The 14,290-nt window shown below is 44.6% G+C and overlaps 2 protein-coding genes across 4 annotated transcripts in view; one reads left to right on the plus strand and one right to left on the minus strand.

Moving 5' to 3' along the window:
- Positions 1 to 6,641, plus strand: part of C2CD5 (C2 calcium dependent domain containing 5) — a 66,727-nt gene extending 60,086 nt beyond the window's left edge. For all 3 annotated transcript variants that reach the window (XM_078594211.1, XM_078594213.1, XM_078594212.1), the window contains one exon: positions 508 to 6,641. In XM_078594211.1, the coding sequence (XP_078450337.1) occupies positions 508 to 587 (80 nt within the window). In that variant the 3' untranslated portion in view covers positions 588 to 6,641. The remainder of the gene's footprint in view (positions 1 to 507) is intronic.
- Positions 6,642 to 12,190: 5,549 nt separating this feature from the next.
- Positions 12,191 to 13,460, minus strand: LOC144719198 (uncharacterized). Its single transcript, XM_078595092.1, has one exon. It carries the CDS (start codon positions 13,265 to 13,267, stop codon positions 12,191 to 12,193), a length of 1,077 nt encoding a protein of 358 aa, XP_078451218.1. The 5' UTR covers positions 13,268 to 13,460.
- Between the last annotated feature and the right edge of the window lie 830 nt (positions 13,461 to 14,290).

Raw genomic sequence — 14,290 nt, forward strand, 5'->3', positions numbered from 1 at the left:
TGTGCGAATATACCAACTTTTAACCTGGATAAATAGCTAAGGCAAGTGATGTCGGTGCGCATCAATTTGCAGTGGTTGACATCAGCCGGTGGTGGAGCCGTGCAGCCAGCTCCCTGCATGCCCAGCCTCATGCATGCCCAGCCTCCTCTTGTCTCCCCAGTGCCTGTGTTGACCCTGACGCAAGTAATCATTATGCGTTTGGGGACTTTTCCAAGGCAGAAAAGGAAAACGGCAGAAGCATGCGTCTCTCCATTGCCTCGCTCGCCACAGCCACAAAAACAGCTGCACCTTCATGTTGTTGCCGCCGAGTGTGGATTTTTCATTCGTTTGATAGTCAATATATGCAAAGTGTCTTGAAATAAATGTAACGCAAACAGCCGATTGTTTTTGTTGCTGGGACCGTCAATCTTGACCGCTCACCAATGTGTTTTTTGGGGGGTTTTTTTCCCGTGTGTTGTGCGGCGTGATGTCCGACGTTTTTTCTCCACATGCTGGGAGCGTCTTCAGAAACGGAAATGCAGAACTTGGCTGAACAACACGTGGCACGGCCCGAAAGCACACTGGAGAGTTCAACGGCACAGCCGTGAAAACCCACGCAGTGGCATCAGACATTTGTGTGATCCTGTTTAAAGACAAGTGACAGGAGGAGAGGGTGTTGAAACCATCATGTCAATGGTACTTGATTTCTTCTTCTTTTGCTCCAAGGGAATTATGAGCCCACCAAACTACTTGGATGCCTTATTTTGTCAGCTGTGTGGTGGTGATGGCACACCAGTGTGTAATTACAGTCACTTGAATTAGGGATGGGTGGATCGTGTCCGTATGTACAGTAAAACCTTGGATTGCGAGTAACTTGGTCTGCGAGTGTTTTGCAAGACGAGCAAAAATTTAAAATAAATATTAATTTGATAAACGAGCGAGGTCTTGCAATATGAGTAGTACGTGTATACGCTTTGTCTGCCGAGCGTCACGTGATCACAACTGATATACGAGTGCTTTGATATACGAGTGCTTTGGATTGCAAACACGTTTCCGGAACGAATTATGCTCGCAAGCCAAGGCTTTACTGTACGTTGAACTTCTTTAGCACCGTACATGGCCAACCGTGTTAATCGGAGGTGCGGATCATGCCACCCACCTGCGGGACAATGTGGTGGAGCCCGTAGAATACCACAAAACAATTCGTTATCCTGTCTGTGCAGTAGAATTTGAGTGCGGCACTTACGTGTGGGGGTTTCCCCTGGTCACCCCAGCTTACTCCCGTCCGCCAAAAAAATACGCAAAAAGCTATTGACTTGACATTCCAGAGTTGAGTCCTCCAACAACCTCATCGGCCACGTTTCTGTCCAAGTAATAGCACATGACATTGCATCAAGGCACTTGTTGCTATCCAAAGAGTGGTGCATTGATGTTATTTGCAGTAAAATTTGATTAAATTTAATTGATGTAAAATCGTGAGTTTTTTTCAGTCCCCTTTTACCGAAACGTCATGAGGACTGGATTTACTCGGAAATGTTCCAAATGCAACCTCCCATTCTGCTCTGTAATTTCCAAATCAAACGGTCTTTCTACCCAAACAAGCATTGGGGTAGCACTCATCTATCAGCATGGGTGGCCATGAGCCATTTATACAAATTCCATATTCCTATGGCTAAATAACCTATACCTATAGGACAACCACCTTATCAATCCTGGAGGGATGATGATATGAGTTGACCCCATACTGCCTGTTTGGCTGATTTAATTTCCCATCATTGCTTATGCCCATGTCAATAAGCCACATGATGACAGATTTATAAATGTATCAAAATCAATGACATTACCCGTAGTTGCTGGGCCTGCCCGAGACCACAAAGACTGCAGGGAAAATAAAATCAATCAACTTGGGCATAGGTTAGATTATAAAAAAAAAAACAGTCGGAAACGCACCAGTGTGATCTACTCCATTTCCGTCAAACCTTTCTTTGCCGGTGCACATCATTCATGAGCCACCTCTTCAGAAAAAACAGATTGAGATCCTGATTTGCATTGATTTGGAAATACTTAGAGCACAGCTGGTTTTACCTAATGTAACATGTAGGTGTAAACGGAGTTATTGAGGCTCCCAAACAAAAATAAAGACGTTATATTTCGTTTACCATATCCATGCTTTTTTAATTTAATTTATACCCATTTTTATGTTCTGTTATACAGTCATGTGTGTATTGATCAGAGATTAATTACACGCTGAATATTTTCTGAAGTCGGCGTGAGCCACGGTGACTAGTAGCAACAGCCATATTGAGAGGTATACTTGGATGTGGAGTGCCGGGTGTGGAAATATTTTCTGGGTCACAGACCTGGACAGACCCGGCTGACATTAATCCACAGTATTTATACTCATTTTCTGTCGGGTGAACTCTATATTTTTGGGTGCAAAGTCAAATTTCTCAATTCCTGATGTAAGTGGGTTTAGCTGGAATGTCTCTGCATCCCACAGAACACAGGTACTTTGTTGTAAATAGCACAAACAAATAAAAATGCAGTTCTACGAAGCAATGCAAAAACAGACTTGAGCTGCAGGCAAATGCATTTATTTTATTTTTTTGGCAGAGGTTTTTATGATTTAGCACTCCACGTTGCTTTTGAGTTGTGTTTCATGTCCAATATGCAATCTATGCATGTGTAGTGAAATAAATGTAACCCAAACGACTCATGTATTTTTTTCGGTAGTATAGTCAATAGCTGAGACCACCATACTCGGTATGTTTTCAGGTTGTATTGTGTTTTGTTCGGCATGATGTCCAATGTTTTGCTCCACGTGCTGGGAGCTTCCTCCGTTCCTGAAGTTCATCAAGAGGCTTCCTATCACGTGGGTGAAACATCGAACCTCATGCCGAACAACACGCGATAAACCCGATACAGCACACCCTCAAAAACTTACACTGTACTGTGTATAGAGTAATTTGTTATGGGCTGAATTTTGTTTTATTATCTTGCATATGCTTCCAGTGGTGGGCGGCCTGGTGGTGAGCACACTCATCAATGTGTTGTTAGTTTGCATAGAGCAAATGTGCAGACTACTCGTGCTATAGGGAGCTGGTGCATCACGAATGTCCATGACGCACTTAGCTGCGATTGTCACTGAAATTAATGGTTCTGTTATGAACAAGTGATCTCGCAGTGAAGATTCCAACGATGACCCCCCATGTTATGCGGTAAAGACCAACACTGACACATGGAATATTTTTAAGTTAGGCCTATCCGTCTACAGTCTGCACATTAACTCTTGACAAACCATGATCTTAGTGTCAATCCTAATCTGTGCCACAACCTGAACTAACATTTTCCTTCATCCAAAACCATTAAATATCCCTAACCCTGAACCCAATTGCTAATAAGAGACTTAATTCTAGTTCTTGTTCAAACACTAATTCGAGACCAACCCCTGATTCTAGTACGAACCACGATCCATACTTTAACCCTAGGTTCTACCCCAATCTAATTTTTGTTTTATCCCTACAAGATGATCCTTTTGCTGTGTTAACCTGATTTATTGGCAACAATCCCTCGTGTGAATCCGTGCCCATGTTAAGAAGTGGACAATTGTTGAATGTTTTGTTCCCGTCACTTTTCAAACTGAATCACACCGTTGTTCACCATCGTATATTTTTGTTTCCAATCGGTACGAAACTGCACAATTTCCAACTTGCGTTTTGTTAAGTAAATGTATTTTTGATATTAAAAAAATATTAATTCGTAGTTGGTACTTGTGAGACGGGGGTAGCGTCGTATCGGTAACCACCATCGTGACTGCTGTGTATATTAGTATTGTAAGGAATTTAAAAGGAAAAGAAATCAGCATTTCACACTCATTTCAACTCCTGGCATGAATGAATGAGATTCTCTGGCGCTTTTGAACCCAACGACAATGTATTCGTCTATTGTGCGATGCACCAAATACATCAATGTAGCACAGGTTCTGCTAGAAGTTGCACGTTAAGTAAATCTGTCGTAAAATTTCAACATGAGCGTGGGTACCTATTGCAGCTGCAAGGATGTCCTCTAGGTTAGAAAGGTGCGGTAATATTGTTTATGGATCTTATGAGTATCGTTTTTTTTACGAGAATTTTTTCCTTCACATTTTAAGCGACGTTACGAGCTTGAGATGGCAATTTTCGCAAACTTTTGGGATTCCATGCTTTTAAAGTGCAATTTTGAACGTGGCAACCTTCAAAACCTTGTTCAACGACCCATAATATGCAATATTTTTACGTCTCAACACAACGTTTCCTGACTGCCTTTTGGTTGTATTTTGAATGTATACCCAAAATGTGTTGTTCACCATTAACGTCTCGTTGTCAAATGACACACTGGTGTAAATAAATAAATAAGCCTATCAGACATCATAGGAAAAGCTCATGAAACCAGGTGGCACTTACATTGCCTTGCATATGCACAGCAGCCAAATGTATTACGTTGCCAGCCTCGGTATGGCTTGCGACACAAAAGATTAAAAGTAACGTTTATAAAGGCTGGAAGTTGAAGCATCTCATTGCCCTGAATTGTGTGAAGTGTCGATGTTTGTACGGATTTATTGTCGTGCTGTGTTTTTTTAAATCTGTGATCTGTCTGCTGACATGGCCGTCTTCTCTGGACTTCAATGTTGGTATTAATGCCGTTTTAATGTTAATACAATGCATGTCTGAAACAAACAAACAAACAAAATCTGTTCAACAACAAGTTACTTAAGCAAATGTAAACTCAGTGTCACCATCTCCCTTGACCATCCATGTCCATTTGTGGTTCTCAGCCAGTGGATACAATTCCAAGTACAAAATGGAACCGATTAACTTCTTAACCAGTGGTTACTTCCTGGCATCAAGTGGCATGTACTTGCCAGGTCAAGTTGACCTCTTTAACCCTCGGGAGATTAGACGTGTAATGATAATTTCAACAGTTCAAAACCAGTTGGCCTTGCTCAAGAACTAAATAGTTTCAAGCAGAGATATCAAAACTATAACACTGGTCACAAGGAAATGCTAGATGCAAAACCAAAACGGACTTGAGGTCACAAAGGACCACGTGTAAAGTAATTCCAAAGCAAATCACGGAAATCTTGCAAAGGAGCAAGTCTCCATTGTTGACTTAAGAATATGATCTCCATTGTTGGTTGTTTATCCCTGGCTATGTTATTTTATATTTATAGAGCGCCTTGGTTCACTGTTGTCAACGGTAAAACTAAAATGTTGCATTGAGTGGAAAATTGTACGTACATGGCTTCGTCTGTTTTGCATTGACCGCTGAGTGTATCCACATTTGGCCAGGCATGGTAAACTGGGCTGGTGGGTATTGGTGGTAGAGTGAAGTGTGGAGTTGTGAACGTATTGCCAGGGCTGATAGTCAAGTGTTATATTGTCGTGGGGGGGGGGGGGGTTCTGTTTTCTAAATAGCTTTGCTGCATTCGCCACTTGAGTCCCGAATACGCCATGCGATAGTGCTCGCAAAAAAAAGCTTCCATCTGTCAGCACATCATTGCACATTTGTCTTTTGGCGCAGAGAGCAGCGCGTCACACTCTTCCGCTCATCGGTGTTGGTGATCCTGCTTGTGGCTGTTAAAATAATATCTGTGGCGGCATTTCTGTTAATCAGAGTGCAATGTCTGCTGTAACGTGGACACTAAACGTATATGTGAAACTCAATAGGCAATTGCTTCTTTGTATGACAATGTTGGCCATCATGTATCACCCGAAGCGTCAATATTCAACGTAGCAGAGTAATGGAAATTGATTATTGATTGCGTAATTATGGTACAAATTTCAGATGATTGTGGTCTCCACCTACAGCAGAAGTGCAACACAATTGCTTGGCGTTTGCAGTCTAGCTGGGTTACCAGATACAGAGATTTTTAAAAATAGACATCTGGACCTTTGTGAGATATATGGGTTGGGAAATGCATACAAATTTAATGGCATTGTTTAATGAAATAATAACCTCCAAAACTAGAGTTTCTTGAAACATTGCTAAAATATAGCTGAATACAATCTGTACATTTAAATGTAAAACGTCATGTTTGACATAATTGCACAATGCCTTGCATGAAAGGCAGCGGCGGTCAAAATGTTTTGTGAACTAGATATTGAAAGTATTTCCATATGCATCTTTACGTACGTACATTTACAATTCGCAGTGATTGTAATAGAGATGCAATGAATGTGTAATATAATAAATAACATTTGTAGCCATTTAGTGAATTGCCAATTTGCCACTAACATTGGTGTGTCCATTCTCAAGAGTGATCAAGTTTGAAGAGCTTGCATCGAATTAGATGACGTACATCATGCATACGTCAAAGCTTGTGTAAAAAAAATGTATTTCTAAGTTGAACGCAGTTTTCATCGTAAACTTTATATTGTCAACTCTAGAAATAAGCAGAGCTGTCGGACTGATTTTTTTGTATTCTGTAAATATGTTTCAATGTATGTGTGTATATATGCGCTAAGAAAAGAACAACCATTAGGGTCTTCCGAATTCAATTGGGGCTTTACAAATGTTTGACCATCTCTCCTTAGTGTTGATTAATAACCTTGATTTTCTTCACGTTTTTCACATTTTGATGCAAAGCTACAGATCGTAAATAAAAAAAAACATTTTAAAAAGTGGTACACGCTCACATTTGTATTTGTTATTTTTGTATTTGTATCCCCAATGTTATCCCGATGGTGCGATGGGAATCATGGAATGAGATGAAGAAACCGTTCGGATTAGGGTTGTAGAGCCGTTGGAGAACTTTCCACAGACGGCGGATGTGACAGCATGGCTTCTTGAGATCTCTTCACGCCACCTCGTTCACACTAGGGGAAGCACTTCCCCATGCGTCCTGCTACTTAGACACGTGTTAGTGGCACGCATCAACATAACGTTTCGATTTCTCAAAACCTAGAATGTATACAAATAAAGTGCAGTCAACGGTGACCCAGTGGAGACCATCCACTCATTACACTTGAGAACCCAATTTCATTACGAGCTGTTTATCAGTTTTCGGCCCAGGATCTCATACAAAGGGGCAATTACTGAAAGCGAACCATAATAAAAACAAGTCTGCTGTAAAGTGTTTTGAGAGTAGGTTTGAGTCCTCTGGGAGAACTGAAGTTTCAAATAATAAATCAACAAAACAACAGATAAGAAAGTTAAACTCTTGTGTTACGTATATGGCAAGAAGAGTCACCAACCGCCCTAAAAGTGCCCTCAAAACAGGCAAGCAACACAGGGCACCTGTTGTGATGCCTACTCTGTTCGCATCCATTGGCTGCTTGGGCCTCCAATAGTAACGTGTCTTGCACCTGCAGTCAGTTCCAACACTACGCTCAAGCAATTTCATACTGGATGTTTCGTGCTCAACCAAGGTTATTATTATTGTTTTGTTAATCCAATGTATTCAAATACTTCGTTTGAGGTTCAGTGATAGTTCGAGGTCTACCATGCTATGGACACCTACATACTGTACTCGAGTTCTGTGCTGGAGAACTCTGACCATTTAAGACTGCTCGCATATGTATTTGTCACAAGTAATCGCTCATGTTATCTCAGCTGCGAGAATCATTCTTCACAACGTTCCGTTGGCATATACATACGTTGGCCCTGGGTTCGATCCCGACCCCTCGACTGCCCCTGCTGTACATTTGGAGTTTGCGGTGTTTCTCTTTCTCTCTCTTCCCGTGGTCGCGTGGATTTTTCTCCGGGTCCTTCGGTTGTTACCTCGACATTTTAGAATCGGCAACAACACGCGTTTCGAGTATTTTTGTCTGCTTATGAATTTGCACGTGATAATGATGATGATGAGCCCACTTTCGTTGAGCAATCATTTGTGGCAAGGGTTGCTTCTGACAAAGAGCTTATAGCTCAGTGGGCCTTACCTGGTAAAATAAAAAAATAATTTAGAAATGTGTCCACCACAATATTAAAACGTGTTGATTTTGAATGAACAACATAAAACAACGTGATGTCAACGCGTGCCTGTAAACGCACCAAACGTCTGATCAGCGAGATGGCTAGGAGAGTAGAACCCCTCTTGACGACTAATCGCTTAACGACCGGGACTCCATAGAGCCCAAAGTGTTCGCTTACCGACCATTCCCTTGTTAACAAAGGGTTGTTGTGGGTACAGTAAATGTTAATGAATGCATTGATTAACCATGTTTCTTTAAACATGTCTTTACAATGTTGTTAGTATCTTTATGTATTTATATCTATTGTAAAAAAAAATTTTAAGTACGTTTTTTTGGGTGAAAAAGGGTAAGTTTCGATGCTATCAGAACGCATTAAGACTTTAACATTTATTATACCCACTTAATGACCAAATCACTAAACGATCGGTTTCGTTTGAAGCAATTAACATTGTTGAGCGGGGTTCTACTGTCCAGGAGACTCAATTATCCGCGTACTGTTTATCTGATTGGCGGATTAACCACGCGCCTGAGATTTTGACATCAATTAATAACTCGTGAATTTTCCCATACGCCCAAATTAATCATCTAAAAAAAGTTATAGCATTGTTGATCTTGGGAATGTTCATGATAAATCACGTGCATAAACCAAACAAATATGTTGCTCCGGTAAATCCCAAATCCACGTGATCGCCTCAACAGTACAGGAGTTGCATATCTTCACTTAAGTGGACGGAGTTTGATTTTTATTGGGAGTGGCCTTGCGATCCACTTAGGACTCTTCACTTAAACGTGATTTATACCCATATTAGTGTTTTTGTCACAGAGATCCGAGAGTAAATTTATGTTTTCAGATTATCCACGATTTTGAATGATCTGCGGCCGTCCTCCCCGTCATGAGCTCGGATAATCGAGAGTCTTGCTGTAGATTTGGGATACCGTGACAGATATTCTGAAACTGGGACTTGTCCCTGGCCAAACCATAATTTTTGGAAGCCTTAATTATCCATATAGATTTTTTTAATGAAACAATTTTGAACGTCCACTCTTGCCGCAGTATTAAAATAAATCCATTGTCTATATATTGTGTGATCATTTCCCACGCACTATTTTCAATAAGTCAACATCCGACCACAATTCGTGACAATACTACTTATTTATTTAATTGTACATCACGCATTGCTTTACACAAATCATTACAAAATGTACAAAAAAAAAACAGCAACTTTGCAGTAGGAAAAATATTTCGGTCGAAAGGAAGATGTTGATATTTAAACATTCGCAAGGTTCTTCCCGGCGACCTCCGTGTTGTTTACGGGGTGAGAACCACCAGTGAGTTCTCTTGCACGCACAAATTCGCTGCGCAGTTGGGTCACCGCGTAGACTCGTGGGTGGGGTCCATTGGGGAATCATCGATGCGCTCCGCTGGTACCCTCATGTTCATCATTACGCAGGGCTTCATTGTAAATGTAAGCCAAGTACTCAGGTGGTGCTCGGTGCTTGCCTTGTGCACATTATGAGAGTAGTATAAATGTAACAACACAGCACACTTGTGCCATGGGATTTTTTTTTCTTCTTAAATATATATACAATCTGACATTTGTTTTCTTTTCATTGAAAATAAACTCGTAAATAGGTTACCTTTTAATATGATGTACACCATATACTCGGTTGTTCATTGAGTTTGTGCAAGGCACACACTCTGACAAGCACATTATCCCACGACAGCACATTAAAGTACAGTACAATGATTCCGTGTGCATAATATTGGTCCTAATCCAATATCTTATTGCTGTAAAAACCTCATAGATGTAATAATTACATTTGATGTGTCCTCAGTCAGATATCTAACCCCAATATTTTATGTACACACGTGCCTACCTAGACTCCTCGTGCAAGACTTGTCCCAAACTCTATATGAAATATTAAACATTCACCCACCTATTAACGATACAATATTTACATCAACAATACTGCAACTGTTAGCGTTCGGGCTTTGCTAAGTGTAATAGCTATGAGAGGGATGTTATTAACCTTGTTAGGATAGGCTTGCATGTAAAGCTGTGGTTATAGGTCCCAAGAGAATACAGTAATGTAAGAGCTATAATTAAGGTTACAGAAAGAGTTATGGATATTGTTGAGGTAAGAAATGGGGTTAAAGTCCAGTGTGGTAAGTGTGAGTGTTGTAAGTAGTGCAGTGCTGGCAATAGGATTCGATCATTCAGTGTTTGAGCGATGTTAGTGTTCAAGTTGGTTAAGTTCGTGTTAGTTTGGTGAAAGAGCTTAGAGGCAAAACAAGTGACTGGCTTCCAAGGCAATTATTCCACAATTTTTTTGAATTAAAAAACGTATTTCCTGAGAATCCAGCTGTGATGTAAAGGGAAAAAAATACTATTTCATCCCCATAATCTCTAACGAGAAATTTTCGAGGGTTTAGATGAATGTCACTTTTTTATTTGCTGCGAAAATCTCTCAGCTTCTCATGCTGTAAAAGTATCGCTCTGTCATTCCCCACCCCTTCGATGAATTGGGATGATGAACCGGGTCATCTAAGAGTAAAACTTGATACCCCTCCAACACCTGAGTTCAATTTTCACGTTCGTATGAATGCTGAACTTATTTCGCACCGTACGTAGCCAACCGTGCTAATCCGGAGGGTGCGGGGGTAGTGCAGCAAACTAAAACGCAAAAAAAACTGTTCTAAAGAAATGAGTTTGCTATTTTTAAAAGTTGTGGAATGCCTTCATCCAGCCGTGGATAGAATCACGACCTGATGATGACGATTTAAATGAGCTTGGAAGTCCGTTCATATTTAAGAAGGTGACATCGTGTGGGAACGATTTAGAAGTTGTGTTGGGCGGGGGCGGTAGTAACATATGGAAGCTTATAGGGGGGCGGTGGGGTCATGCGACCATGTGGAGGAGTCAATAGGCGAGTGTGAAAACGTCTTAGAATGTCGTTGCAAACCGATGTGGAAGTGCACGGAGGTGAGCTGTATTTAGTCACGAATGATCAATAACGAATCCAAACACAGCCACATCATGCTGCATTCCGTAAACCTAATTTAGTACGCAACCCTAACCTAACTAGAACCAACCTATACCTAATTCCCGCTACTCCTTTGCATAGCTCCTGGTACTACAATAGTCAAGCACAAATCCTTACATGCTTACCTCCTAAGCCTTGCCATAACACGATAACCAAATACAGTATTCTTTTCCAAAACTCCAACCATTTGCCTAAATTAATCGGAGTCCCAACACATAACCCTATAACTCTACTGTAACCCACGATCCTAACTGACTGCGATCCCGTTATTAATCTTAACTCATTAAAAATTGACGCTCGCCATTTACTTTTCTGGCGTCGTTTAAAATACGACCGTACTTTGTGACCGCGCACCTGTTTAGTTGTGTTCACGTGCGTGCATTCACACGCCCAGTGACGCCAGCATTGACGCCGCCAATACGAGAGCAAATAAAGGAATCCTTCAGGTCTCTCTTTGTCAAAGTGTGTCCTGCTCACACGAGCATCGGACGGAACCCGTTACCGCTGACGATGTCCTCGAGCCAACGGAGGATGATCCACGCCCCTCTTCGTTGCGCAGAGGCACGCCGGTGGTGGAGGGTAACGATTCGGTATTTGAAAGCAAGTCGCGATCTCACGGCTTGGGCAGTGTGGGAACAAAGCCAGTGAACCCACATAAAGCACCTTGGGGCATACATGGCAGCAGCAGGCAACGATGGTGGAAATACTGTGCTAGTAATGCTGAAAACCGGCCACACGTGTTGCCTTGTCGGCTCTGTGGAGCTGGTGACGACCGCGGGCTGTGTGCAGCACGCACGCACGAACCGGTCCCCGTCGTCGTGAAACGCAAAACATGCCGGAGAGCATCCATTCACATTTTTTGCTGTTGAAGGAAGACGTTTCTGTGACTTGCATCCCACTGGGATTTTTAGCACGCAGCAGCATTGATATACGGTGCTTTTTCTGGAAGATTTTGCTGTTTTTCCCCCTGCATTTTTCTGTTTGCGCGTAGTCACTTTAAGATGTTTCTTGTTCATGTTTTTTGTTTGTTGCGGTCTCACCCGATTCAAGAGCCGCACGGCTCACAGGGCTACACCTAATAAATGCATCTGAAAACTGTGCACCGTGCACGAGTGCGCATACCTCATCCGCACGAAGGCAACACCGTTTTGGGAGGGGGGGGGGGGTGGTGGGGGGTTGGTGGGGGGTTGAGCGTGTGAGTGTTCCGCGTGTACGTCTCACGCGCCTCCGTAGCGCCGCGTGAGCGTGCACACGCACGCCGTGTCCAGCCGGATCCACCGCCACGCCAGGCGACCACGCGCGTCCTCGGTGAGCGCGCGCACGAACGACTGCGTCGTCTTGCACTGCGACCTCCAGCGGAGCTCGTCGGCTCCCCGGCACGCGGAGCCGGTCCCCGTTCCGGAGGCGAACCTGGAGGGCGCCTCTCGGCTCCGAATCCCGGTGCCCGCCGCCGCCGCCGCCGCCGGCTTGCAGCGCGTCTCGTAGAAATACTGCTTGACCGACGTCGAAGACGGTTGGGATGACGACGACGACGATGATGATGATGATGCAGAAGAAGAACTTAAGGACAGCTCTCCCAGTACACGGACTCGCATCCCGGTGATGTCGAAGGCCGTGTCGCGATCGGACACCCAGCGGCTCTCGCTGTCACAGGCAGGGTACTCTCCTCGGTGGGGACGCCGTGAGGGCTGCTGCTGCTTCTGCTGCTTCTGCTGCTGCTGCTTCTGCTGCTGCTGCTTCTGCTGCTGCTGCGGTGCGGCGCTGCGACTTCTCCTCCTGGCCTTGCCCTTGCTCCTGCCGCTCGCTCGTCGGTGACTCGGCGCGCTCAAAAGGCCTTCGCGTTCAAATGGCCCCACCACTTTCTCGGTCTCCAGCTCACCGCTGTTCTTCGCAGGTTCCTCGTGATCGGCCGCAGCGTCGGGTCTGTCCGCAGCCTCCTTGCCGCTCGCCCCGTGGTGGTGCGTTTCCCCGCCTGCTCCCGGGGCCACTGCCGCCTCCTCGCCGCCCTTGTCAAACATCACGTCCTCCTGCTCCACCAGCGCATCGGTGTCAACCACCTTGTCAGCCTCTTCCTGGTCCACCTTCTTGGTCACCGCCTTCTTGTCCACCGCTGGCTCGTCTACCAAATCCGTTATGGTTGTCTTCTGGCCGTCCACCTCATCCAGCACTGCCACCGGCTCCTCCTCCTCCATCGCCTTATTCTGTACCTCCTTGACCTCGTCGTAACCGTCCTCGGTGTCATCTTCTCGATCATCATCCTCTTCATCGTTGCCCTTCTCAATCAGGCCCCGCATCTCCACGTCTTCATCCCCTCCTGTCTCCTCCTCCGGCCGGTGTTTTTCTTCCTCCCCGTTGTCATATCCCTCCTCGTGCTCCTCCAGCGAGGACTGCGGCCGCAAGTCCCGTGGGGTCCGAGTGGACAGAACGACTCTGCGAGGTCTGGGCGAGACTCCTCGATCGCTGCTCCTAAGAGGCTGTGGCAGCTGCCACTGCTGCCGCTTCAGCTGTCGCTCCCCCCGTTGCTTTAATTGTTGCTGCTGCTGCTGCCGCTTCAGCTGTCGCTCCCCCCGTTGCTTTAATTGTTGCTGCTGCTGCTGCTGCTGCTTCAGCTGGTGCTCTCGCTGCCCGTTAACCGGCGCTTGTTGCTGATGTCGCTTCACTGATTGCTGTGGCATCGGCAGCTGCTGCTGATGATGCTGATGCTGCTGCTGCTGCTGATCGAATTGTTGACTCAAACATTTCTGATACTTGTGTCTTTGGTCCAATACGAGCGCCAAGCCGGGCTTCTCTGTCTGCACCGATGATCTCCTGGAGTCTCCGAATGGGATCACCCGGCCTCCGGAGAGTTGAAGTTCAATGTTGTCACTTTCCTTGGATGAGGAGGAGGAGGAAGAGGAGCCAACGGGGAGAACGAGGAGAGCGAGGAGAAAGAGCCGGGTTCGCATCTCGTCACGTCGACGACTTGCTGCTGGTGCAGGTCGAACGGAGCCGATCATCACAGCGCCGCAGTTGGGAGAACATCTGTTTAATTAATGAATCAAAAAAAGAGAGTAAGCAATCCCATATTAGTTACATTGCGGGGGGGGGGGGGGGGGAAGAAAAAAAAAGTCGCTGCGCGGCGAAAATGTTGAAAATGCGGCTCGTCGTTGTCACGTTGGAATTCACTCGGCTCGCGAATATAGCCGCCCGAAAATATAATTAAAAATAAAACACCCATCCCCGCCGAGTATAGTCAGCAAGGTGAGCCTTAAGTGCGCGCAGGTAGGGCGCGCGTGCGCGTGCAAGCGCGTGCACGCGCGCGCACGCGCATTGTAGAG

Source organism: Lampetra planeri, chromosome 5 (assembly GCF_965212315.1).
Source record: "Lampetra planeri chromosome 5, kcLamPlan1.2.h2, whole genome shotgun sequence".
Taxonomy (NCBI): Eukaryota; Metazoa; Chordata; class Hyperoartia; order Petromyzontiformes; family Petromyzontidae; genus Lampetra; species Lampetra planeri.